Below are 23,222 nucleotides of genomic sequence, written 5' to 3'. Positions count from 1 at the left end.
TAATTGACATAGCACTAACGTTTCTTAATAGTTTAATGAAATTTGCATCTAATGAGTTTGATCTTTAAGAAAATGAAAAAAATTCAAATTTAAGTTATTCTACATAGTATATATGTGCATCAAACAAACATAATCAAGTTATGTGACCTTTTTTTTTTAGTAGAGAACACTTAACATTTAATACATCATTTGTGTCATGAATTTATACTAGTGAAGACAAAAAAATAATTACAAATAAAAGATCATTGACTAAGCTTATAAGTTAGTCGAACTCATTTATAACCATTTTTTATTTTTTATTTTGATGTTTGTTAACAACCAAAAATGCTTATCAATAAAGTCTTTATAAGTCAAAATTAGCCAAAATCATAATTCCTTTTTACAATTTTATCCCTAATATATTTTTTAAATCTCCATAATACTTTTTCTAAAAACTTTTTTAAGTATAAGGTTGGGGAGTGTCGTATTCAAAAGTTAGAGAGGCTGTTCCATGATTCAACAAACTATAAGGGGGAGTTTCGACGTTTAATAAAATTAATAATATATCGATGTCTAGGTTATACGAATTTGTAAAACCCTGCAACTCAAAACACAAATTCTTAAACCCTCACAAAATCAACAATCAGCAGTCATTCTGGTATCAATGGCTACCGATTTCTCTTTCGAACAACCCAGCGATGAAGAAGTTGAGTATGAGGAGAATGATGACAGTGAAGAAGAAGAACATGAAGTGGATGAAGATACCGACCCCAAACCTCGAACGAATAAGAAGCCGCAATCTCCATGGGACTTCTCTTCTTACTCTGAATCCGTCGCTGATGAACACAGCCACCGTAGAACAACTTCAATTGATTTCAAAATATCAAAAGCTCGTCAACAACTCTCTGCTCCTATAGCTAAACCAATCGAGGAAGATTCCGATTCCGACGATTCAGAACCTCACCGCCAGGTAAAACTGCTTACTGTTGCTCTAAACTAAAATTTAGGATTTTTACTGAATATCAGTGATAGAGAGCTTTAATTTGTTCGAAAAGTTAGAATTTTTATTGTTGAACTTTAATTTGTTCTGATTATGTTATTGGCAATATTAGAAGCTTAGTTGGTTAATTCCTTGGATAATTTCAGGAAGAGTACAGACCCGATGATGAGGATGGTGACGATGATGTAGATACGCATGTTGCTGAAAAGAAACCATTTTTTGCCTCATCAGAAGGAGTTACATTTCATGCAAATTCGTTTATTGAGCTCCATATCTCAAGGCCGTTGCTTCGGGCTTGTGAAGCATTGGGTTACAGTAAGCCTACCCCAATTCAGGTGTCTCTCCTTGGCAGACTTTGAATGTAATTTATTACCATGAACATTGTCTGCATCTCTACTCTTGTATTAATGTGTAGTACTTCTATGTAGGCGGCCTGCATTCCATTGGCTTTAACCGGTCGAGATATATGTGGTAGTGCTATAACAGGATCTGGAAAGGTACAATCTTGTGATGTTAGATCCAATGTACTTATATTTAGCTAGTTGTCTTAGTTGGTTATGTTTTGATTTATGCTCCTTTTATCCTTTTGTCTCTTCAGACAGCTGCTTTTGCCTTACCAACACTGGAGAGACTGTTGTACCGTCCAAAAAATAGGCCTGCAATTAGAGTTCTTATTCTTACTCCAACAAGAGAGTTGGCTGTTCAGTAAGTTTCGTTTTCTCTTCTAAAAAATGTGTGCGAGAGTCATGAATGCTGCTTTTTCTCAACCTTGTTCTGTTCTCATTCATTATATTTTCTGGTGTTTCCACTACCTGTGTGCCAAAGCAGGTCCCTTTTTTGGTGCAACTGAAACTATTAAGATTTTGCATCTGATGCCTGAACTGATTGAATAAGAACTTATTTGGGTTCCAGATTGCGGATACATTTTCTGATAAAATGAAATTCCATCCAGGAATACAGTTAACATTGATTTCTTCAATGATTATATAAGCTTTCTATGTCCAAACTTTTTTATTAGTACAAATTTAGAGATGGAATTGTTTGCCCCTTGAATGAAAATTATATTCTATCCTTGCCTCTAATTTATATACAAGCTACTACCTTTTCTTTTGTATTGTATGTCATTGATTCTTCTCAAACCCTAATAGTTATTGACTGCGCTGTCTTAATTGTGCTATCCAGGGTTCATAGTATGATAGGTAAACTTGCCCAATTTATGCCAGATATCAGATGTTGTCTGGTTGTTGGTGGTCTGTCAACCAAGGTATGCTTAGCTCTTTCCTGATCCTTCCTAGGGAAAGCTTGAAGGTTGGGTTGAGTTTGTATCTCAGCTACTGCTTCCAACAATTATGGGAATGTCGTGCTCTATTTCAGGTGCAAGAGGCAGCCTTGAGAACAATGCCTGATATTGTCGTGGCCACTCCAGGACGTATGATAGATCATCTACGAAACTCCATGTCAGTTGATTTGGATGATCTTGCAGTATTGATTCTTGATGAAGCCGATCGTCTACTGGAGCTGGGTTTCAGTGCTGAAATTCGTGAGTTGGTATGTCTTCAACATTGTGGTTTCATTTTCTATAGAACAAAGTTAGCTGTGTGACAAGTTTGTGTTGTGTATGCTTATGAAATCATAACTATCTTAATAAATAACATAATTGTACTTGTTTCAAATTTCAATAAACTTCGACTCTAATGCTAAGCTATACCTTCTATTCTGCAAGGAATTTTTTAAGTAGTTTCATTTACTATAAAAACCTTCAAGGTATAGAATATTACCTCATTGACTGTTTAATATAAATAGAAAAGGATGTCCAGAAGTTCCTTCCACTTCTGCCAATAATTGTTTTTGTTCTGGTGGGGGGTTTGTAAATAATATGTCCGGGGTTATATACAGGTTAGATTGTGTCCAAAGCGGAGACAGACCATGCTGTTTTCTGCGACAATGACTGAGGAAGTTGATGAGCTCATCAATCTCTCCCTGAATAAACCTTTGCGCCTGTCAGCTGATCCATCTACGAAACGGCCTGCAACATTGACTGAAGAGTAAGGCATCAGCAAGTTCTACTTTATAATTAATATTTGTTTCCATTTTTTCTTAAATGTAATCTCAATTGTTAAGTTCTTAAGTATGATAGCTGATGAAACATTGTCTACAGGGTAGTTAGAATACGGCGCATGCGTGAAGGAAATCATGAAGCTGTTCTCCTTGCATTGTGCACCAAGACCTTCACTTCCAAAGTGATTGTTTTCAGGTTTTCAGCTAGCTGTATCTAAAATAGCATTTTCTATTGTGGTATAGTATATCGTGTTGTCCATTTCATGCCCTATAACATAGATTATCTTTCAGGGTATGCCTCTTGATAATTGTAGGACACTGCAACATAATTTCTCTTCTTTGATTGTATCTTCTAGACTTCCACTTGCCTTATCTTTTTGTCCAGAAGGCTAAATTCTGTGGTTATCTTGACAGTGGTACAAAGCTAGCAGCTCATCGGTTGAAAATTATATTTGGTTTACTTGGTTTCAAAGCAGCTGAGCTACATGGAAATCTTACGCAAGCGCAGCGTCTAGATGTATGTTCCATCAAGTGTGTTTTCTGGAATCATAAGAATAATTCTGTGGAGAAGTTTCTTACTAATTTTTATATTTGTAGGCTTTGGAACTTTTCAGAAGACAGGAAGTGGATTTTTTGATTGCAACCGATGTTGCAGCTCGTGTAAGATGATTCTATCCAATTGGTTTTGTATGATTATTCTAAGCATGAAGTTGTATAAAGTATGTACTATGTAGTGCTCCCCTTTTATGTCCTGCTGACATCTGTATTTTTGCTGTTATTGTCGGAGCAGAAATATAATTGGCTTCTCTTATTTTACTTGACTCTTTTTTTCTTCCTTTTTCAGGGACTTGACATTATTGGTGTTCAAACTGTTATAAATTTTGCGTGCCCACGTGATCTTACTAGGTAAAGTTGGAACTCTTCTTGCAAATGCTGTTTTTATTGACACTTAATGGCTGTGCTAATAATGTTTTGTTTGCCTTATCTTTTGCTGGCTTCATGATTTTTATTTTTTTTTGTTTTTACCGCTTACATGCTTATATTCTTTTTCTTCTTTTGTTTATACTTCTACAAATGTATTCTGATAGTTTGTACAAGTAAACTCTTCACGTACTTCATGCAGTCCTGATTTCCTTTTCCCATGCAGTTACGTTCATCGAGTGGGTCGGACAGCTAGAGCTGGTAGAGAAGGTTATGCCGTTACCTTTGTCACAGATAATGATAGGTCTCTTTTAAAAGCCATTGTGAGTGTCCGTCTACTCTGTTCAAACATCTTTTAGCTGTGCCTGTTCAATCACTTGATCTGTCCTAGTCTACGAGTCATTTCATTCCGACTGGTGGGGAATTGTATGTTCAAAATCATTGACCAATTAGATGCTTGGTGCGTTTAGTATCTCATATTTGTTTAGTTCTGTCTAAAGCAGCAATGCACTCTTTCTATTTTACTTTTTTGGGAGATGAGTCCATGTTGATCTTTCACTTAATCTCAAGCATGTTAGTTAGGTACTCCTTTATTTGATAAAAAATGATGTACTTTTTCAGTTTAAAATTAAAATAGTTGCATCTCTGACTATACAGTACCTGCATAACCATCTGTATTTTTTTTCTATGGAAATGTATTTTAGATCAGTTAAGATAAAACTGCATCTTTGGCACCATTTTACCTATCAATAAGAAATTGTGTTTTTTGAACCATTGGTTGGTTAGATGTATTCATTATGTTTGTTCTATTATCCTTTTCTTTTAGTCTCTGGTTAAAGCAACGTAGTAAGTGTTTAGTTTTATTTTAAGAGTATGTGCTTATTGACCATTCACTTAATCTCAATTGTTTTGGTTATCAGTCAGGCTGGTCTAAAAATAAAATAATATTTTTTCTGTCTATGCAATATCTGGTAGAAGAACCAACTAGATGCACAACCTCCAGATTTTTCTATTGGCTGCTTGATATAAAAAGATGTGCTTCGAGACTTATCCCCCCATCCTCCAAAAAATTAATGTTACAGGTTAAACGAGCTGGTTCAAGGCTAAAGAGTCGAATTGTAGCAGAGCAATCTATAACTAAGTGGGCACAAGTGATTGAACAGCTTGAGGATCAAGTGTCTGCAGTTATGCAAGAAGAGAGGTGTTATTTCATCACCTTAACTTTGTACTGAATTTGATAACTGAAATTTATTTACTAACCAACTCAAATTTTGGTTACTTAGGGAAGAGATGGCACTAAGAAAAGCTGAAATGGAAGCAAATAAGGTAATGTATTATAGTAAGTTTGGGGAACCCAATGATCAACAATTGCTTCATGTTGTAGAAGTCTGAAGATACCCTCCCTCTAAAAGATGAATTCACCCTTTGGGGTGGCCCAATGGTTTGGGCTTGGAACTTCCATGTTGGAGGTCTCAAGTTCGAAACCTCTTGCTAGCGAAAGCAAGGGGTTTGCCTTTTGGGTTGAGCTCGTCGCACCGGGCTTGCCTAGTGCGGGTTACCTCTCCTATGTGGTTTGCGAGCTATTGCATGGGTTTTACCCTGGGTGCACCCAAAGGGTAGCGGCTTTGGGTTTCCCTTGTCATAAAAAGAAGAAGATGAAATTCATTAAATAAATGTTGCATGGCTTAGTATGACGATGACGTGGTGTTTTGACTTTGCAGGCAGAGAATATGATTGCCCACAGGGATGAGATTTATTCACGTCCTAAAAGAACATGGTTTGTCACAGAAAAGGAGAAAAAGCTAGTTCAAAAGGCAGCAAAGGTGATTTTTCACTTTGTTGGACATTTGGGCTGCATTGACGTTTTATATAATGGCATGAAATCCTGTTCTGTTACTTATGATGCTTGTTCGTTTTGTTAGTCTTGTAGTCTCTTTTTGGTTTTGTCAAAGAACAACTCTTGAGTTAAAATATTTTTGAATTATAATATTTTGAATAAAACTTGTTCTGTAATGCTTGATTAAAATATTAGCTGACATGCAAATGCCATTCCAGGAGAACGCAGCAGCCAAAGAAAATGGTTCTGAGAGCAAGGTAATGAGTGCCGAACATGCAGAAGACCTGAAGATGAAGGAAAAGAGGAAGCGAGAACGAGAGGTGCTAGTGATCCTGTGTACTTTTTGTAATTTGAATACAGAAATTCCGTTTGATTTTCTATTTATCATTCTCATTGTTGAGCTGATTATTATAGAAAAATCTGCCGAGGAAGAAAAGAAGGAAGTTGGAGGCTGCTCGAGAGCAATTAGAAGATGAAGATGACTTAGATGATGTAAGCATCTCCTCTTCTTCATTTATTTTCAACCTTGCCTATTTTCTGTTATCTCAAATAAGAGACTATCAGGTCATCATCGTCTATAGCAATCTATATTTGATACTTTTCCATTCTGTATATTGCATCCTTTTGTTTGGTTCAACTGATTCTAACAGCAACAACAACAACAGGGCAAAGACAAAGCAAAGAAAGAGAAATCTGGAATTTCCCTAGTTGATCTTGCTTATCGTCGTGCAAAAGCAGTCAAGGCTGTGAACAAGGCAGTTGATGCTGGCAAGATTGTTAGAAAGGCTGGAAATAAACCAAAACCGAAAAGCAGAGCATCTGAATCCAAGACAGAGGAAATGCAGGATCTTTTTCAAAATGATATGAGTGAGAGAAAACAAAGAAAATCACTTCATGCCGGTGGAAAGAAAAAGTCCTCATTCAAGAGCAAGTCACGGTACGACTCAAATTTAAAAACTTCTCCCATATCATTGTTTATTAGAAGATAATCTAGTCCTCTATTAGCTTTCGAAAAGTAGTTTAATCTACGTCTGAAGGCAACGATGATGTAGACTCCAGCTTTCTAATCATATTTCTGTATCGGGATATTCTTACATCATTTGAATGTGCAGGTACAAGAGGAGGTGAACACTTGCAATACACCATGACAATGAACTGGAAATCAAGTTACTGAAACAAGGTAGACTCATCAAACATGACTACCCCTTCATAACAAAGGTGGATTATGTAAACACTTACTGGAGATCTCACTTGTCAAATTCCCTTGTGGAAGACACAATTTAGTGTGAAGAATCCGACTTGAACTAGGACAAGTAGCTTCTTAGAGTGTTGCTGATATTGAGCTTGTAGCTTTATTTTATGAGTAGGTCCCCAGTTCTTAGTTTCAGTTTTGCAGAGAGTGTATTTATCTCATTTGTAGTTGTTTTGTTTGGACTACTCCATGTATCTGTACATGTATTCGATTTTGACAAATATTTACGATATTGTTGCTAATATCTTCACCAAAATGAATTCTAATTTTCTCCATTCCCTTTGTCGTTTTTCATTAAAAAAATAAGTTTTGAATTAGTGTATTTTCTTGTGAATATTTTTTTATTCTTTTAACAGACTGTTTTATTAGCACTTCTAATCAGGATTCTGCAATCATTTAAGTGATTGATGTTTAGAGATTTTGTATTAAACAAGTACTTTGTGTTGTCACCCGTTCTTAAATAAAAACAAAATTTAAACTGCATTGTAATTCAAAAATCATTTTTTATAATTTCATAGTCATTTAATTCTCGTGATATAATCTCCACATTTTTATAATCCTAATGTTAATATAACTTGTTCGGGATCCTAAAGTTGTTCACGACTTGAAAAGAAAAACCAGCTAGTGTTCAGAATCAACATTGAAGTCTGATTAAGTTTGAATCACGCACTACAAAGGCCATTCGACTGTGGTGCTGTCAACAAGATTTTCTCCTGGGCCCATTTGGGTGTGGCCCTCCCAACCAGACCTCTATAAATTCATGAATACGTTACATCTATACTATTTACTCATACCTCTTTACTATTTATTCATTAACCCTCTACAAAGGGTTCTGCTTCAGGTACTAACTTTTATTTAATCTATTGATTTAGAATACTATAATTTCCTGAATTAGCAAGTGGAAGACGAAATTAGGGTAGTTTGGAATTGTTTGACTACCTGATTCCTATGCAAAGGCGGAGCTAGGGTTTTCATCTTAACATCGAAAATATATTTTATGTTTGGTTTGTTCGAGTCATTACTTATTTATATTTTGATTCGTCTCAGTGAAAATCCTAGCTCCACCATTGATTATTAGGGAATTTTTGAATGTGATTGTGTACGTAAATTTGACCTCTCTGTTTATTCTGTATTGAATTGAGAGTTATGATTTCCTCCGAGTCTCGTATTTTAGTTAAATAACTTGTTTCATAATTCAGTATTTTTGCTTGAATTGACAGATAAAGTTGAAACTTTTGAGCTTAACAATTAAAATGCTTGTTTTCAGACGATTGCTGGTATGAAACGTCTATGCAAATCGTCAAATAAAAGCGTAGTTGAGTTGTCTGAGGATATCATAATTGAAATATTACATGGTTTGCCTTCAAAATCTCTGGCAAGGTTTATACGTGTGTGTAAGCATTGGCAGAAGTGTATTGCTGATCCATCTTTGGCTTATAGTTGTCGTTCTCAACGATGGAGTCCTCACCCTACCATGATAGGTTTCTTTTGTCAAAGTAGAGTCATCAGCTCTGAAATTCGTTTTTTAGACTTGTCGAGCAAAACATCATCAGAAGTGATTGATGGTAGTTTAGATGAGTTAGTCAATTTCCTTGGCAGGAGATTGTATATTATTGCATCCTCTAATGGTTTCCTTCTTATCGCTGAGAAAAGATCAAATCAGAGGGTTTATTATGTTTATAATCCTGCAACAAGGCAGCATTTTTCCGTCCCTGTAACTGAAACATCCTGTATGAAAGTAGCAGCCATCGGATTTGATTGTAAAGTAGATGACCCTGAAAAAGATGTGATCTCCTTTACTATAGTTCGTTATGAAATATGGTATTTTCTTCGTTCGAGTGTAACAATTGAAAGCTTCTCTTCTGAGACTAATGTGTGGACTACCATCTATCTCACGCTAGTTGTACCTCTCAAAGTCTGTCTTTCATGTTATAGGAAATTAGCATCAGCTGGGGTAATCGATGGAGTATTCTGTTGGATAGACCACGGAGCACAGATCATTTTTTATGATAGTGTCAATAGGCAATTCTGGGCTTTGCGAGTGAATGCCTTGGAACCTTGGTATCTTGGAGTATCGGATGGAGTTCTCTGTTATGCATCGTTGTACGAGGGAAAGATTACTATGTGGTGCCTTGAGAGCAATATTCGTAGTCCAGATGCAGTATGGGTAAGGAAATATGATGCAAATTTAATCGATGCATTAAGAAATAATCCTCCATTGGGTTTAGAAGCCGCGGTGATGTGTGTGGATATTCATCCTGCTAATCCACACATCGTTTATCTGAAAATAAATGGCACCATTGTTTCATATGACTTGGAAAAGAATATTATGGAATTTTTGTATGAAATCAGAGATGGAAACTACTTATTCTTTACTTACGAGTGGCATCAATGGCCTCGTCTTCTCTAAGAACTATCAACAACATAGTTTTGCAGGATATTCCAAAAAGTGGAAGTCTGATAGTTTTGCAGCATTTCAAGGAATTATTACTTAATTTAACAAGAATTCATTCTCTTTCTTATGGAATTGTTAAATAATATTTCCTCCGTTTCAATTTAAGTGACATTATTTGACCATCAAAAAGACTGTACAAGTTGCTCTGCCCAAAAAACAGAGCAATTGCAATGCAATTTCAGGCACCACGGAGTTGAAGAAAAGATGGAAGACTGATTTAGTTAAACAATTGGAGAGGAGACATTCAACAAACATAGGTACCCAAAGTAGCAATAAAAGGAAGAGGCCAGCCTCCAAAGTGCAGCAGAAGAAGAGCACAACAAATGAGTACAAGAATCCACCAAGTCTGCAAAGATATAATTTTGACTTTGACGACGATATGATCAATCGCGGCTGCTCCAAAGAAAACCTAACCAAGCGCGAGTCGAGGAAGAAAATGTAGGAAGCAACAATGACACAATTAGTGGAAGCAGCTCTTTTTTGTGTCCGCCAAGGGCGCAATACCTTGCTGATGTTGATTTGTATGCATTACCCTTAACAGTTCCGTTTTGAATCACATTACAACTCTGTGTATAGTTAATGTTTTAGCTGGATATATACGACTAAAATTCACTTGTATTGGTTAAATATGAATTCAAGTTAAGTGATTGATGCTCTATATTGGTTAGCAATAAGTTATGTTAAACAAGTACTTTGTGTTTGTCACCCGTTCTTAAATTAAAATTTCCAAATCGGATTTGGTTGATATATTAATTTATTTATTTAAAAAAAAAATCTCATCATTATTTAATTCTCGTGATGTAATCTCCATATAATTATAATCCTAATATTAATATAACTTGTTCACAAATCAAAGGACTTAAAAGAAAAATATTCTCGTCCTTCCTTTGGTTAGTTGATGGACTTAAACATTAAACATAAAACAAGCTCTATAAATTCTTTTTTTGATTTCAACAACTGGTGTCAAGAGCCTGCAGTGAAAGGCCAACCGAATTTTCTCCATACCCAACCTCTATAAATTCATTACCTCTTTGCTATTTTATTCATTAATGCTGTACAAAGGCTTCTGCTTCAGGTACTAACTTTTATTTAATGTATTGATTTAGCATACTATAAATTATATGACTACTTGATTCTAAGCCCTTTGAAGCAGAGGCGGAGCTAGGGTTTTCATCTGAACATCAAAAGTATATTTTATGTTTATATTGTAGATATTGAATCTCCTTGGTTTCTTGAGTCATTACTTGTTTATATTTTGATTCATCTTACTAAAAATCCTAGCTTCCACTATTGATTATTTGGGAATTTGGTTGTTTATGTAAATTTGACCTTTGTAATTATTCTGTATTGAATTGAGAGTTATGATTTCCTCCCAGTTAAAAAACTTGTTTCATAATTCAGTATTTTGCTTAACAATTGAAGTACTTGTTTTCAGAGGTCTGAGTATCACACAATTCTTATGGCTGAGTATTTATGATATCAGAGGGCTTACTATGTTGCAACAAGGCAGCATTTTTCCGTCCCTGTAACTGAAACATCCTGTATGAAAGTAGCAGCCATCGGATTTGATTGTAAAGTAGATGACCCTGAAAAAGATGTGATCTCATTTACTATAGTTCGTTATGAAATAGAGATTGGTTATATCAGATAATACACGATACAAGTAAGTATTTATCTATCTAAATATACTTGACTACGATCATTCAGACTCATTAAGGATATGTTGAGAGCATGTGTCATTGACTTTCAAGGTCCTTGGGACCAACCATCAATTGCCTTTAGAGATTCTTTTATCAGTGTCTTTGATTGGCAACTTTGACCAGCAATTAACTACAAAATGTACATTTACTGTGTATAGTACTATAAGTTCAATTTTTATCTTCATTCTTGATTACACCAGATATGTTGTTATCGTTGTATTCATGATTGGTTCTGCAACTTGAAGGCTCTTATATAGTAAGATTCACATTATAAAACAAATTTTAACTTCGCAAACTCTTAAAAACATTACATAGGCCATGTTATTAAAAGCAAATATTGACTAATTGCCATCTTGAAATGTATTTCCTAAGGCCACATATTTATACTCAATACCCATAATAAGTAATTAAAGGAGTTTTTTTCCTTCTTTTTTTCATGCCCCTTTTTATACAACAACTTGCCTACAACAACTTCAAAAATATAAAAACAAGCAATACATTTCAAATACATAACTCTACTTGCACAATTATTTTGTTCCCCATACCCAAATAGACTCATGAGACTCGTGTTCCCAGCCTCAAACTCCACGAGTTTTCAACCAGACACTTGATATCCGCGCAATTTCAAAGGGCAAGGAGAGTAGTAGTAGTTGTAGTAGACTGAGGAAGATTTGTAAGCATGTGAACAACTTCCCTCATAGTAGGCCTAGCACAACTCTCTTCTTCAACACACATAATAGCAATCTTGAACAAATTGATAACACTTGCAAGAGGGTAACTATGTAGCCTCGAGTCAACGACTGCTAAAACTGAGGCTGCATCAGACGGCTGAGATAATTCGGACATTGTTTTATTTACCCATCTGACTATATCTACACCGTCCCCGAATTCACCAACTGGCTTGTGACCTGTGATAAGTTCCAACAGTACAACTCCAAAACTGTATACATCACTCTTTTGGTCAACTTTCAATGTGTATGCATACTCTGTTTCATATCCAAACAAAAATACACCTCAGAAAAACATTAATTGCACAATTTAATGTTTTGGACAAAAGCTTTAAATAGATTTTGTCCTGGAGCATAGCTTTTAAATACCTACTATTTTTAACCCCAGTTCAGTAAATTCTAAAAGTTCAAAGGTCTTGGTAATTGGTACTAAAAGTTAGTGAAGTGTATCTTTCATGAAATAGGAAAATATTGACCAATAACACAGGTATATAAAAGGACTTAAGGGTCTATTTTACTCGGATTCTTCAAAAATGATGTTGCACCCGTGTCGAATCCTCCAAAAATGCATTACTTTTTGAGGATCCGACATGTACCCCAATGACATTTTTTACGAGTTTGAGCAACATAGCTTAAAGTTAATTAGTATCATCATAATTTAATCTATTATAGCAAGTTAATTAGTATCACATTTTAAGATTTATCATTAAATTTTACCAGTAACTACATTATATGCCACCTAATTGTATAAATATGACGACCATATGAGCCAGCAATAAAAGAATACTAATACGGAAATTCATAATTGTATAAATATGATAAATATTGTAACTGTATTAGTTTACCTGGAGCAATGTAACCATATGAGCCAGCAATAGAGGACATGCACTCTGATGCACCAGCATCCTGCAAGAATTTGGCTAGGCCAAAATCAGCAACATGAGCCTCGTAATCAGAATCCAGCAGAATATTATTGGACTTGACATCTCTATGAATAATCGAAGGCGAACAATCATGGTGCAAATAACACAATCCCTTTGCAGCTTCCACAGCAATACGGTACCTCGTCTCCCATTTCAAATGTGCTCCTTTGGCACCATGTAACATTTCACCTAAGCTCCCATTCGACATGTATTCGTACAACAACAAGTTTGTGTCTTTGTTTGAGACATATCCTAGTAATCGTACGATGTTTCTGTGCCTGATCCTTCCTAGTGTTTGGATTTCAGCTGAGAATCCGTGATCATGGTGTCCGGTTCCTCGGCCTACAAGTTTCTTAATTGCAACGTCGATGCCATTTGACATAGACCCTCGGTACACAACGCCAGCTCCACCTTTCCCAATTATGTTCTCCTCTTTTAAACACTCCAAAACATCCTCAGCTCTGAAATCAAGTTTCTGGAATGCTGTTAACTTCCAAAGTTTCGAATTCTTGAACTTTTCCTTCTTGATGAACAACACGGTAACTGCCAACAGCAATGCAACAGTGACTAAGATGATTATTGTAATCACCAATTGGGTAGTTGTGAACTTCCCAGCATGGATTTTGAGCGCGTTTTGTGGTGAATTGGAAGCTGACGGGCAAAAAGTAGCATGAGGCGAACAGAGTTTTGGATTTCCTACAAAATAAGTGTCATTGAAGAACTTTAGTTGTCCGTTGGTCGGTCTCCTTCCAGAAAGATCATTGTAAGAAAGATCCAAAACTGTCAAGCCATTCATCACTCCGACTTCTCCAGGAATGGCGCCACTCAGTTGGTTTCTTGACAAGTTCAGCGCGTTCAAGCTATTTAACTTGGTGATTTCTTTTGGCACTTCACCAACCAGTTGATTTCTGCTCAAGTCAACCAATGTTAGCCCTGAACAAAGCGCAATTGAACTCGGGATTTCACCTGTTAAATTGTTGCCTCTCAAGTTGATGGTCACAAGTTTATTCAAACTCGCAATTTCTTGAGGAATTTCACCGGACAATCTGTTCATATCAAGTGATAGAGTGACTAGATTCTTCAAGTTCCCTAATGACGGAGGAATGTTCCCCGTGATCCAGTTGTTGGAAAGTACAAGTTTAGTGAGATTATTCGCGTTTATCTCCGTTGGCAGCTCACCAGTGAAATAGTTGTTGTCAAGTTCAAGCATATCCAATGCAGGTAACTTGAAAAAACCAGCTGGAATAGTACCATTTAAATAATTCTTCCTAACGCGAATTCGAGTAAGCGATTTGCACTCACCAAGTTGTTCAGGAATTGGACCAAAGAAGTAATTCTCCATTAGAATCAGTGTCTTCAACTTCCCTCCTTTACACAAATCAGGTGGTATCCTTCCAGTAAAATGATTAACAGAAATATCAAGAAACAAAAACCTCCCGTTACGCCCAAGATTTTCGGGTAATTCGAGAGTAAAATTGTTTCCCCAAATTTGCAACACTTCAAGATTTGGAAGGTCACCAATAAACGGGGGAATTGGACCATGCAAGTTGTTTCTAAACAAGTTAATCAATGTCAAATTCTGCAACTTCACAAAACTCTCTGGTATTTCTCCGGTCAGTTGGTTAAAAGACAAATCAAACGACATCAAACTCTCTAAACCAGATAGTTCAGAAGGTATGCGACCTGTAAATCATAAACGAATCCAAGATTTAAATTTTACGAATTCAAGATTCAAAATTTATCAGAATTATGACTTCAAAACTTTATATGCATAATATTTTGCACATATACATATATGTTACGCAAGAACCTCTCTATTAACACTCATACTCTAACATCATTTCACTATAAACAGAGTTTTTCTCAAAGAGACTTTCTATGATATTCTCACTCCATTCACTTTTACTTATCTACTCTAGACTTTGCACGTCACTCAAGAAACAACTATTACTATTGAGAATTTTAAAACAATTTGATGTTCAGTCTTGCGTCTTGGAAAATGATTTGTAACAAATATGTTTCCTATAACAATATTTAACCATGTCAACTAATATATATTCAGACAAACGACGTTATTACAAAGAGATTTGATTGTATAACTAATTAACAAATAGTGAGTTCATGAATACCTGTAAGTCTGTTCACTTGTAGAAACAAAGTATGCAACTTCTTCAAATTTCCAAGACTTGGAGGAACTTCACCATCAAGATTACAATTTCCAAGATCAAGAAGTTTAAGTGTACTAATATTACCAAACTCAGATGGAATACCCCCTTCATAACTATTATAATAACCCAATCTAAGTTCTTCAAGATTTGGTAACAAAGCCAAACTCTTTGGTATTTTCCCAGTAAGTGAATTTCCCTCTAAACCCAACCACTTTAAACTTACAATATGAGAATAAACTTCTGGTATTTCACCATGAAAATAGTTTCCACCAAGATGTAAAGTTTCCAACTTTTCCAACTTTACAAACTCAATAGGAAGTTCACCAGTGAAATTGTTGTTATAAATGTCAAAAGATTCAAGCTTTATTAACCCCAACAAGATTTCTCTAGGAAAAGGACCAGAAAAATTGTTGTAAGAAAGATTAACATGTTTAATAGAAGAAAGTTGTGACATTTCTAAAGGGAGTGTACCAGTAATATTATCACCAAAAATAATAAGATTTTCAAGATTTTGTAAAAGACCAATTTCAGGTGGAATAGTACCAAATAGAGGAACATTAGTGATGTTTATAGATATAACATGAGAGTTATTGTTACATGTAACACCAGAAAAAGAACAATGGGAAAAAGGGTAATTTGTGTTGTTGTTCCAATCAAGAAGTGCAGAAGTTCCAGGAGCAACCATGGATTCTTTGAGCTTCAAAAGGGTTTCAAGATCAGAGTTTGCATTAATGGTGAAAACCAAAAAGATGAAAATTTGGAGGAAAAGGGATATTTTTTTGGGGAGTGACATTGTTACACTGTTAGTTCAGTCTGGTTTGTACAAATTTTAGGATAGGTTTAAGGGTATTTGAATCGTTGAGTAATTAGTACTGTTGCATTTGGCCAAAGTGGAAGGAGAATCAAAATTAACTTTTTGGTTTTGAATATATGTGTGTTAGGAAACAAAGTGAAGATACCACAGGACGTGGTAAATACTCCATCTCTACCAAATAATAATAAGGTAACACTTTTTGTTTCTCCATTCTTAATCAGAGCTTTCAAATTTAAATACGATACGGAATCACTTTTGTTAGAAAATTTTGTACAACTACTATAACACTTTTCAGCCTAATTTAGAATTAATCGAGTTTAAATATGGATATTGGATACTAAAAGACCCAAAAAAATATACAATTTTCTTTTATTTTATTAAAAATTATCATTTTTATAATATTTTAAAAGAGTAACTTCAAAAACTCTTTACTAATCAAATGATTTATAATCACCAAAATGAGGAGTTAGATCATAAATTTATAAAATTTTCCTTTCTATCTTATTTAAAATCTATATTAGGTCAAATAGTGTTACATAAATTGAGATTGAAAGAGTATATTTTAATGAACGAATCAACTTTTTCTAGTTTGAGGTCAAAACATTATTTATCAAAAGTAACTTCATCTAGAATTCAAATTTAAATTCAAAATCTCTTGTTAAGACGAAAAAGTATTGACTACTTCATCATAATTTTTGATAATTCCATCTCATATTTAATTAGCTTTAAATCATGATATAATTTCATATTTAATTACTATGTCACGTGAAGATTCAATCGAACTCAATAACTTACGTTTAAATCTCATATCTAATGGTAAAAAAAGTCATGGTGATATGTATAGATGTAAGTAAAATGATTGTAGCAGCAGACTTTAGAAGCAATGGTTAGATGAGAAACAGAGTAAATTACTGACGGCTTTTGTGAACTTCTTTTGATGATTGACGCTTCTGAGTCTGTCAGCTAAGATTTATACTAGAAAATAACAAAAATAATATCTTTATCTTTGGGTTATTTCAAACTAGTTTATTAAGTATAACTCTTTGTCATTTTGGTCCTCTAAATTTATTAAAATGAGCACTTCTAATAGTAAATTTGAGTAGTTTGTGATTTGCATCCTAATGCATGCACGTTTTGGTTACTTACATCTTATCTTCATTTTTAATGATTTGCGCCCTAATTCCTTACATTACCATAAAAAAGAAATGGTCGTAACTCATATTTAGAGTGTGATATTTGTTGTTTAGGCTATTTTTTTAAATCTATTTATTGTGTTAGTGTAGATTTTTATATGATTTGAAGGAGCTATTTTGTTACAGTATTTCACTTATTATAATTTTATAGCTATAATAATTAGTGCATCCATTGATCGATGCAATGATTGATATACTGATGTATTTAGTCATTTTTTATTTTATCTAGTATATAATTTCACCACATAATTATTTTAACAGTCGAATTTCTACACATCTATCTTGTGTGTATTATTAGACTCATTTTTGCTTTCAAACCTCCTGTTATGAATTATTAGAGTTTAACGCTCTAACATTCATTATCATATAACATTATCGATTTTATAATTATTTCGTAATTTTTTTCTTTTTTTACTTTGGTATGGTAGGGAGGCCCATTTGTTTTTTTTTTGGGGGAGGGGGGTGGGGTAATGGGTGGTTCTGGGGGCCATTGGCAAAGTCTGTGTGTGTCCTTTGGGTAAGAGACACTCTGTGATTTTGGCATGGCGTAAAAAGTCCACTCTTTTTGTTCTCTTCTTCCGATCCAACCAATCTCCACATCTTTTTCATAACTGTCCCACCATTTTCTGAAATTCAGCATGGTCATTTTAATTGTTTTTGGATTCTCAGTATAAAAAAAAATATTGATAGAGAGCGTTATTCATCGAATAAGCCTTTATTTAATGTGAATTTAGATTGATCGTGTTTTAATATTAATATCAAACAATATGTTGTTCTTCTTTTTATTAGAACACCAACAATATATTGTTTCATTTGTTCACTTTTATTGTCTCAAACTTTAATTTGATACTCAATTTAAGAAAGTATATGAGATATTTGTATCTTTTGCTCTTAAATGAAAGATATGTTAAATGTATCAAACTATTATTTAATCTGATAATCTTAAACATGTCACGTAAAAAGTTGAAATTAAAAAATTGCTAAAGAAAACAAGACATTCTCTTCTAAACAGACTAACAAGAAAAATAAGGCAAACAATTTTTTTTTTAAAAATAAATAAATAGAATGATAATTAACTATATCACCTTTAAATTTTATAAATGTTTTGAAAAATATATTTGAAAATGACTATGGTAAAAAATATAGACAATACTATTAGTTGACTCAAATTGATTAAATGTTATTGTATCTAATTGTGATTGACGGAATCAGAATCATCCAAAAAGAAATTAAAAGGTTGTACGCACTTTGTCTCTCCTTTCTTTCTTAATTTATTTAAATTTAAAGTACAACTTTTTTCTTATTCTTGTCTTTACATTATGAAAATCAAGCTTGAGACCTTGCATCGTACAAATATTTTTTGGAGATTGCACTCATATATCTTTCCTTTTTTTTAAATGCAGATATAGAATATTAGGCAGAATCAAAAAAACAAAGCTAATTGTAGTTTACGCTAAAACTAACACTAACAAGTCATTTCGTATTTAGTTATTTCAGGATTGCTATTCTATCCTTTATGTATAATAAAAATAATAAAGTTATGGGATAAATTATTCCGTAATTTTATCTATATAAAATATAAAATAAACTCATTTTAAAATTAATTATATAATTAATTATTTCTTATTTCTTATTTCTTGTACCATACCAGTCCTTCCTGATGTTCTTCTCAAACAAAGGTTGTCCAAATTTATATCTTTTTCCATTAAATTATTTTTGACAACACTGTTTTCTAGAACTATCAAATCCCAATCCAAATGTTAAAAAGAATTTACTTGCTGGATGACACTCTCACTTATAATATTTTTTTATTTAGATTTAAAAAGAGGTTAATTTTGAGTCGTCCTTGTTGCACGAGGCAATATTAATGGGCAGCCAATATTTTTTTATTTTTTATTTTTGTAAATATATATGCTATACAGAATAAAGTAACTTTGTGTTACTACTTTAATACTTTATACTTGATAAAAAAGAAGAAAAAATAAAAATATCAAACAACTCCTAAGTATATTACTATTATATTTTAAAGAGAATTTATATGCGGCAGAAATTGTGTCAAAAAAAAAAGTAGAATATATTCCCTCTTTTATTTTTTTATCCCTTGAACGATTTAATCCACTATGAAAGCTAAGGTAGAATAGATTCTTATTCTTTGTGCAAAAGTCTTTAGTGGGTAATTTTACATTTAGGTATTAGAATCTAAGAATAAAATAAATACTTCTTCCATTTTGCAAATCCAAATAGGGTGATGTTCCATTTCTTAGAGTTTAAAGAATATAAATTTACTTTATAATAATTATTTTAATTGGATATTTTATAGAGCTAGCTAATGACTTATCTATTTGGCAAGTATAGTTTTGTTAATTTATGTTGTTACAATGTTCATTAGAAGACACGTTACTGTTTGACCTAACAAATACAAACAAGTAGTGAATTAAATAATCATTTATATTGCGATTATAATATAAAGAATATATAAAGTCAACAAATAAATGTAGAAAAAACGAATATACATAAGGGAAAAAAGAAAGTGAGAGCAAGAGAATACTGTATTAAAAAATGAGCAAAATATAAATAAATCACAATTCACGTACACTTTTATATACCTTTTTGTAATGTATTCTAAATAACTTCTTCAGAAATTAGAAGTAATAGTACTAAATAATATTTTTTATATAGAGCACCAAATAATCATTAAACAACCTATTATTGATTTGATTTCGTAAATTGTTGATAATCAATTTCATTGGTGAGAAAAAGAGTGTGCGAAAGTTATAAGTGTGTTTTGATTTAATAGTCGCAAATTACGATACTTATGAGTTAGGCATACAATACACGTTCGAACATTGTTGCCACACACAAAAATCTACTCCCTCCGTCCTATTTTATGTGATACTTTTTGAATTTCGAGATTCAAACAAGTTTATCTTTGACCGTAAATTGTTCATAGATCTTTCAAGCATTTTGAATTATTAATTATTTTGACTTATAGTACTTTTTTATGTAGTTTACAGATATATAAATTTCATCTCAAAAAAATTGAAGATTAGATGCGCAAATTCCTGGTCAAACTTAAATTGTTTTACTCTCATAAAACGAAAATTGCCACATAAATTGAGACAGTGTAAATAGTATTTAAGTATTAGATAAGAATTAAAAAACGAGTTCATTATTAGTCGAGTTTTAGATTGCACACAGCTAACCCTCAAAATTTATAATTATGAGAAAAAGAAGAGAATGGTTTTCAAACGAACTATCATGCAACATCAAGAATAGTTTGACTAGCCATAGCACATGCACTTATTACGAAGATTCTTTGCTAGATTTGTGTTGTGTGGCATGGTTGAGCCAACTACCTATAATGGCTAAAATCGATTTTGGTCATGTACTTAATTATCTCAATTTGAGACTTGAATAAATATTCTTCCCTGCAACAAGTTTCACTTCGATTTGCAATTTGGTTCGGAACGAAATAGTCGATAATGACTAATATGGTCAAGCTAAAAAACTTAGATAGAAAATTATATTTGAACACTGTTAATGAAATTTCTAACATCGATGACTCTGACTTCAACCAAATAATTGCAGGGAATAGGAATCAAATGGGTCGTGGCATCTGGTTCATATACAACATATTCACTTCATGAACTAATGGCTATAAATTCGTTTTGTCTGTAAGAACAATAAGTACGAATCAAACTTTATCAACTTCAATGTCTCATTCTGATGGCTAATTTTTTTTAAAATTATATCGAATCAAAATAGATCGAACAAATTAGAGTAGCATGATAGGTCAGTTTTAAAGGATTTATTGGACTCTGGGAATGAAGATACACTACACATGATGGACTTGACAACTGGGCCTGCACGCATTCCAATGAATTATGAGTAATCCATTAAGCCCATTCGTAGCTGAACTTCAATGCAGTTTTTATTTTTATTTTTTTGGTGTTTGATATAAATATTTTTATATTAAGATATAATTAAATTTAATTCGTTTATCCTAAGAATCTATTTTTTAAAGGTAATATAGTTAAATCATTTTTTAACAAAATAATTAAAAATGAAAGAACTCATTCGCCGTATCTGTGTAATAATAGTAGTAAAATCAAAATAATATCCTGTCATGACACCAAACTGTCAAGTCTATCTATTTTATATTATTAAATTAGGTGCACTGCCTATCTATATTGTTATTGGCTCTTTACGATTCTACCTACTCTACTCTATTTTATTTTTATTTAGTATAGTTACGAAAATTCGTAATGTGTGCAAGTTTAGTATTTATTTTTTAAGTGATGTTAGTTAAATGATTATTAAATAAATACTTGATAAAAATAAATCATTTCCATCAAGTTTTAAATTATTCGCAACTAACCCTCGAAAATGCCTTTAGTAGCCCATGGGCTAGAAGTGCAAAAGCCTATTATTAGCATACGTACTTATTCATGAAATTGTTTACTAAATTTGTGTTGTGTGGTTGAGCCAATTACATAAAATGGCTAAGATTGATTTGGTCACGTATTTAATTATCTCAATTTGGGACTACAATAAATATTCTTTACCTTACGACAATATTCCCAGTTATACCCAACGTTGAGTGATCAATTGAATAATCTTCATAATATGTATACATCAAATACTAGAGTATATGTATAATATTATACTCCCTCCGTTTCAAAAAGATTGATCTGGTTTGACTTGGCACGAAGTTTAAGAAATTAAAGAAGACTTTTGAATCTTGTGGTACTAAATTAAAGTTATGTCAAATTTACAAAATTGTTCTTAATCTTGTGGTCTTAAACATGCCACGTGGAAAACAAAAAGTAAAATGTTTCCAAAAAAGGAAAGAGGTCATTTTTTTGAAACTGACTAAAAAGGAAAGAAGGTCATTCTTTGTGAAACGGAGGGGGTATATGATTGTGGTGTTTTATCACGTTGGACCAGCATTGCCTAATACTATAAGAAGTAAAATTTAGTTCATTGGTAAGATATTTAAACTACGATGATTATGCATACAATCATTTGTCATTGAATATACATCCATGATATAACATAAAGTCCAATAAGACGATAATCCATAGCTATTTGTTCTCTCTCTCATACATGACATGACATGCATCCGCTCCACATATTGTATCAAAGCATACAGTCGCGTTGGATACACATACATAATCCCACTGAAAGATACATACAATATAGTCTTGCCTATAATATACCATCAAAGAAGAAGACTGACTCAAAACTATGTTATTCTTTTTACAAATTAAAACCCTTCTTATTCAAAAGAAAAGTGAAAGTAGCAAACCTAGCACAACAATAAGACACTAATTAAGGACCAAATTATACCAAAAAGGGGAATCAGAACAGTAGTTTAAACATATTAAAAAAGACTCAAAACCTAAAATAACATCACAAAACTAAGCGTGCATAAATTTATTAGGATAACCATCTGGTCTCAATAATATTTGGGTCCAAAAATAGCCTTAATGTTTGTGTTGTAGCTCAAATACATATATCGTTCAGATGTTGGACGATTCATGGCAAAATTTTGGGACTTCAAATTGATTTTGATCAAGCCCACCTATTGGAGTTAATATCTCAAAAAGCTCTAAATATCTAGTTGAGAGTCTTATTACTAATATTTAGAGCTCGATCAGATTTTCAAGTTAAATAAAGGTTATCATTCTGTTTTTTCTATAAATTGTGTACTGCTACTGTAATTATTGAGTTTAAAGCATATAATAAATGGGCTCAATCGTTGAGTAGGTGGTTTCTTTCTTTAATGGTGGTGTATTTTACTGGTATTAATTTTTGGTAGCTTCAGTTGTCTCTTCTAACCAGTTTGATAATTCATGTTATTTTTCTCAGATTACCCTATTTACTAATGTAGATAAATAAAAAGTAAAAATTATATAAAGCACATAGTATAATAAACAAATTACTTCCTGTCCCTACTCTTTCATAAATTACGAAATTTCCTTCTTTTTTTTGTGTTGCGGATACTTTAATTAAGAAGCTGTAATTATCAGGTCAGTGCGTTAAAAAAGGGATTTTAAGAGTTTTATGCGTTAAGTAAGGGATTTAAAAATTAACTGCCACAATTCACGCATTAGTAATTTTTCCTAACAATAATGATCTATGTTACTATTTTATGATTCATGTCTAATAATTCTCAAATTTGATACTTTAGG

At 33.0% G+C, this 23,222-nt stretch overlaps 3 protein-coding genes across 3 annotated transcripts; 2 read left to right on the top strand and 1 right to left on the bottom strand.

Moving 5' to 3' along the window:
* The first annotated feature begins 590 nt into the window (after positions 1–590).
* LOC125827654 (DEAD-box ATP-dependent RNA helicase 28) lies at positions 591–7,369 on the top strand. The gene is made up of 19 exons (XM_049506964.1): positions 591–949; positions 1,126–1,314; positions 1,408–1,476; positions 1,578–1,684; positions 2,162–2,243; positions 2,354–2,527; positions 2,876–3,024; positions 3,138–3,233; positions 3,452–3,554; positions 3,635–3,697; positions 3,882–3,943; positions 4,185–4,281; positions 5,041–5,159; positions 5,242–5,284; positions 5,680–5,781; positions 6,014–6,115; positions 6,210–6,287; positions 6,461–6,732; positions 6,908–7,369. The coding sequence occupies exons 1-19, from the start codon at positions 644–646 to the stop codon at positions 6,921–6,923; spliced, it is 2,229 nt and encodes a 742-aa protein (XP_049362921.1). The 5' UTR covers positions 591–643; the 3' UTR covers positions 6,924–7,369.
* A 957-nt stretch (positions 7,370–8,326) lies between these two features.
* On the top strand, positions 8,327–9,457 carry LOC125827899 (F-box protein At5g03970-like). Its single transcript, XM_049507236.1, has one exon. It carries the CDS (start codon positions 8,327–8,329, stop codon positions 9,455–9,457), a length of 1,131 nt encoding a protein of 376 aa, XP_049363193.1.
* A 2,248-nt stretch (positions 9,458–11,705) lies between these two features.
* Positions 11,706–15,853, bottom strand: LOC125827642 (receptor protein kinase CLAVATA1). The gene is made up of 3 exons (XM_049506950.1): positions 14,983–15,853; positions 12,776–14,536; positions 11,706–12,188 (listed from the first exon to the last, which is right to left on the bottom strand). The coding sequence occupies exons 1-3, from the start codon at positions 15,812–15,814 to the stop codon at positions 11,827–11,829; spliced, it is 2,955 nt and encodes a 984-aa protein (XP_049362907.1). The 5' UTR covers positions 15,815–15,853; the 3' UTR covers positions 11,706–11,826.
* Between the last annotated feature and the right edge of the window lie 7,369 nt (positions 15,854–23,222).

This window comes from Solanum verrucosum, unplaced genomic scaffold (assembly GCF_900185275.1).
Source record: "Solanum verrucosum unplaced genomic scaffold, falcon-dt-bn FXZP01000064.1, whole genome shotgun sequence".
NCBI classification, from domain to species: Eukaryota; Viridiplantae; Streptophyta; class Magnoliopsida; order Solanales; family Solanaceae; genus Solanum; species Solanum verrucosum.
The sequence above is the reverse complement of the archived record's forward strand: the minus strand, read 5'-3'. Positions and strand labels throughout refer to the sequence as shown.

Coding starts and splice junctions, on each gene's coding strand:
- LOC125827899 (XM_049507236.1), top strand. CDS start 8,327: ATGAAACGTCTATGCAAATCGTCAAATAAAAGCGTAGTTGAGTTGTCT.
- LOC125827642 (XM_049506950.1), bottom strand. CDS start 15,814: ATGTCACTCCCCAAAAAAATATCCCTTTTCCTCCAAATTTTCATCTTT. Junction 14,537..14,982: donor ACAAGTGAACAGACTTACAG/GTATTCATGAAC, acceptor TATGATTTACAG/GTCGCATACCTTCTGAACTA. Junction 12,189..12,775: donor ATATGGTTACATTGCTCCAG/GTAAACTAATAC, acceptor GATATGAAACAG/AGTATGCATACACATTGAAA.
- LOC125827654 (XM_049506964.1), top strand. CDS start 644: ATGGCTACCGATTTCTCTTTCGAACAACCCAGCGATGAAGAAGTTGAG. Junction 1,477..1,577: donor CTATAACAGGATCTGGAAAG/GTACAATCTTGT, acceptor TTGTCTCTTCAG/ACAGCTGCTTTTGCCTTACC. Junction 5,285..5,679: donor CTGAAATGGAAGCAAATAAG/GTAATGTATTAT, acceptor TTGACTTTGCAG/GCAGAGAATATGATTGCCCA.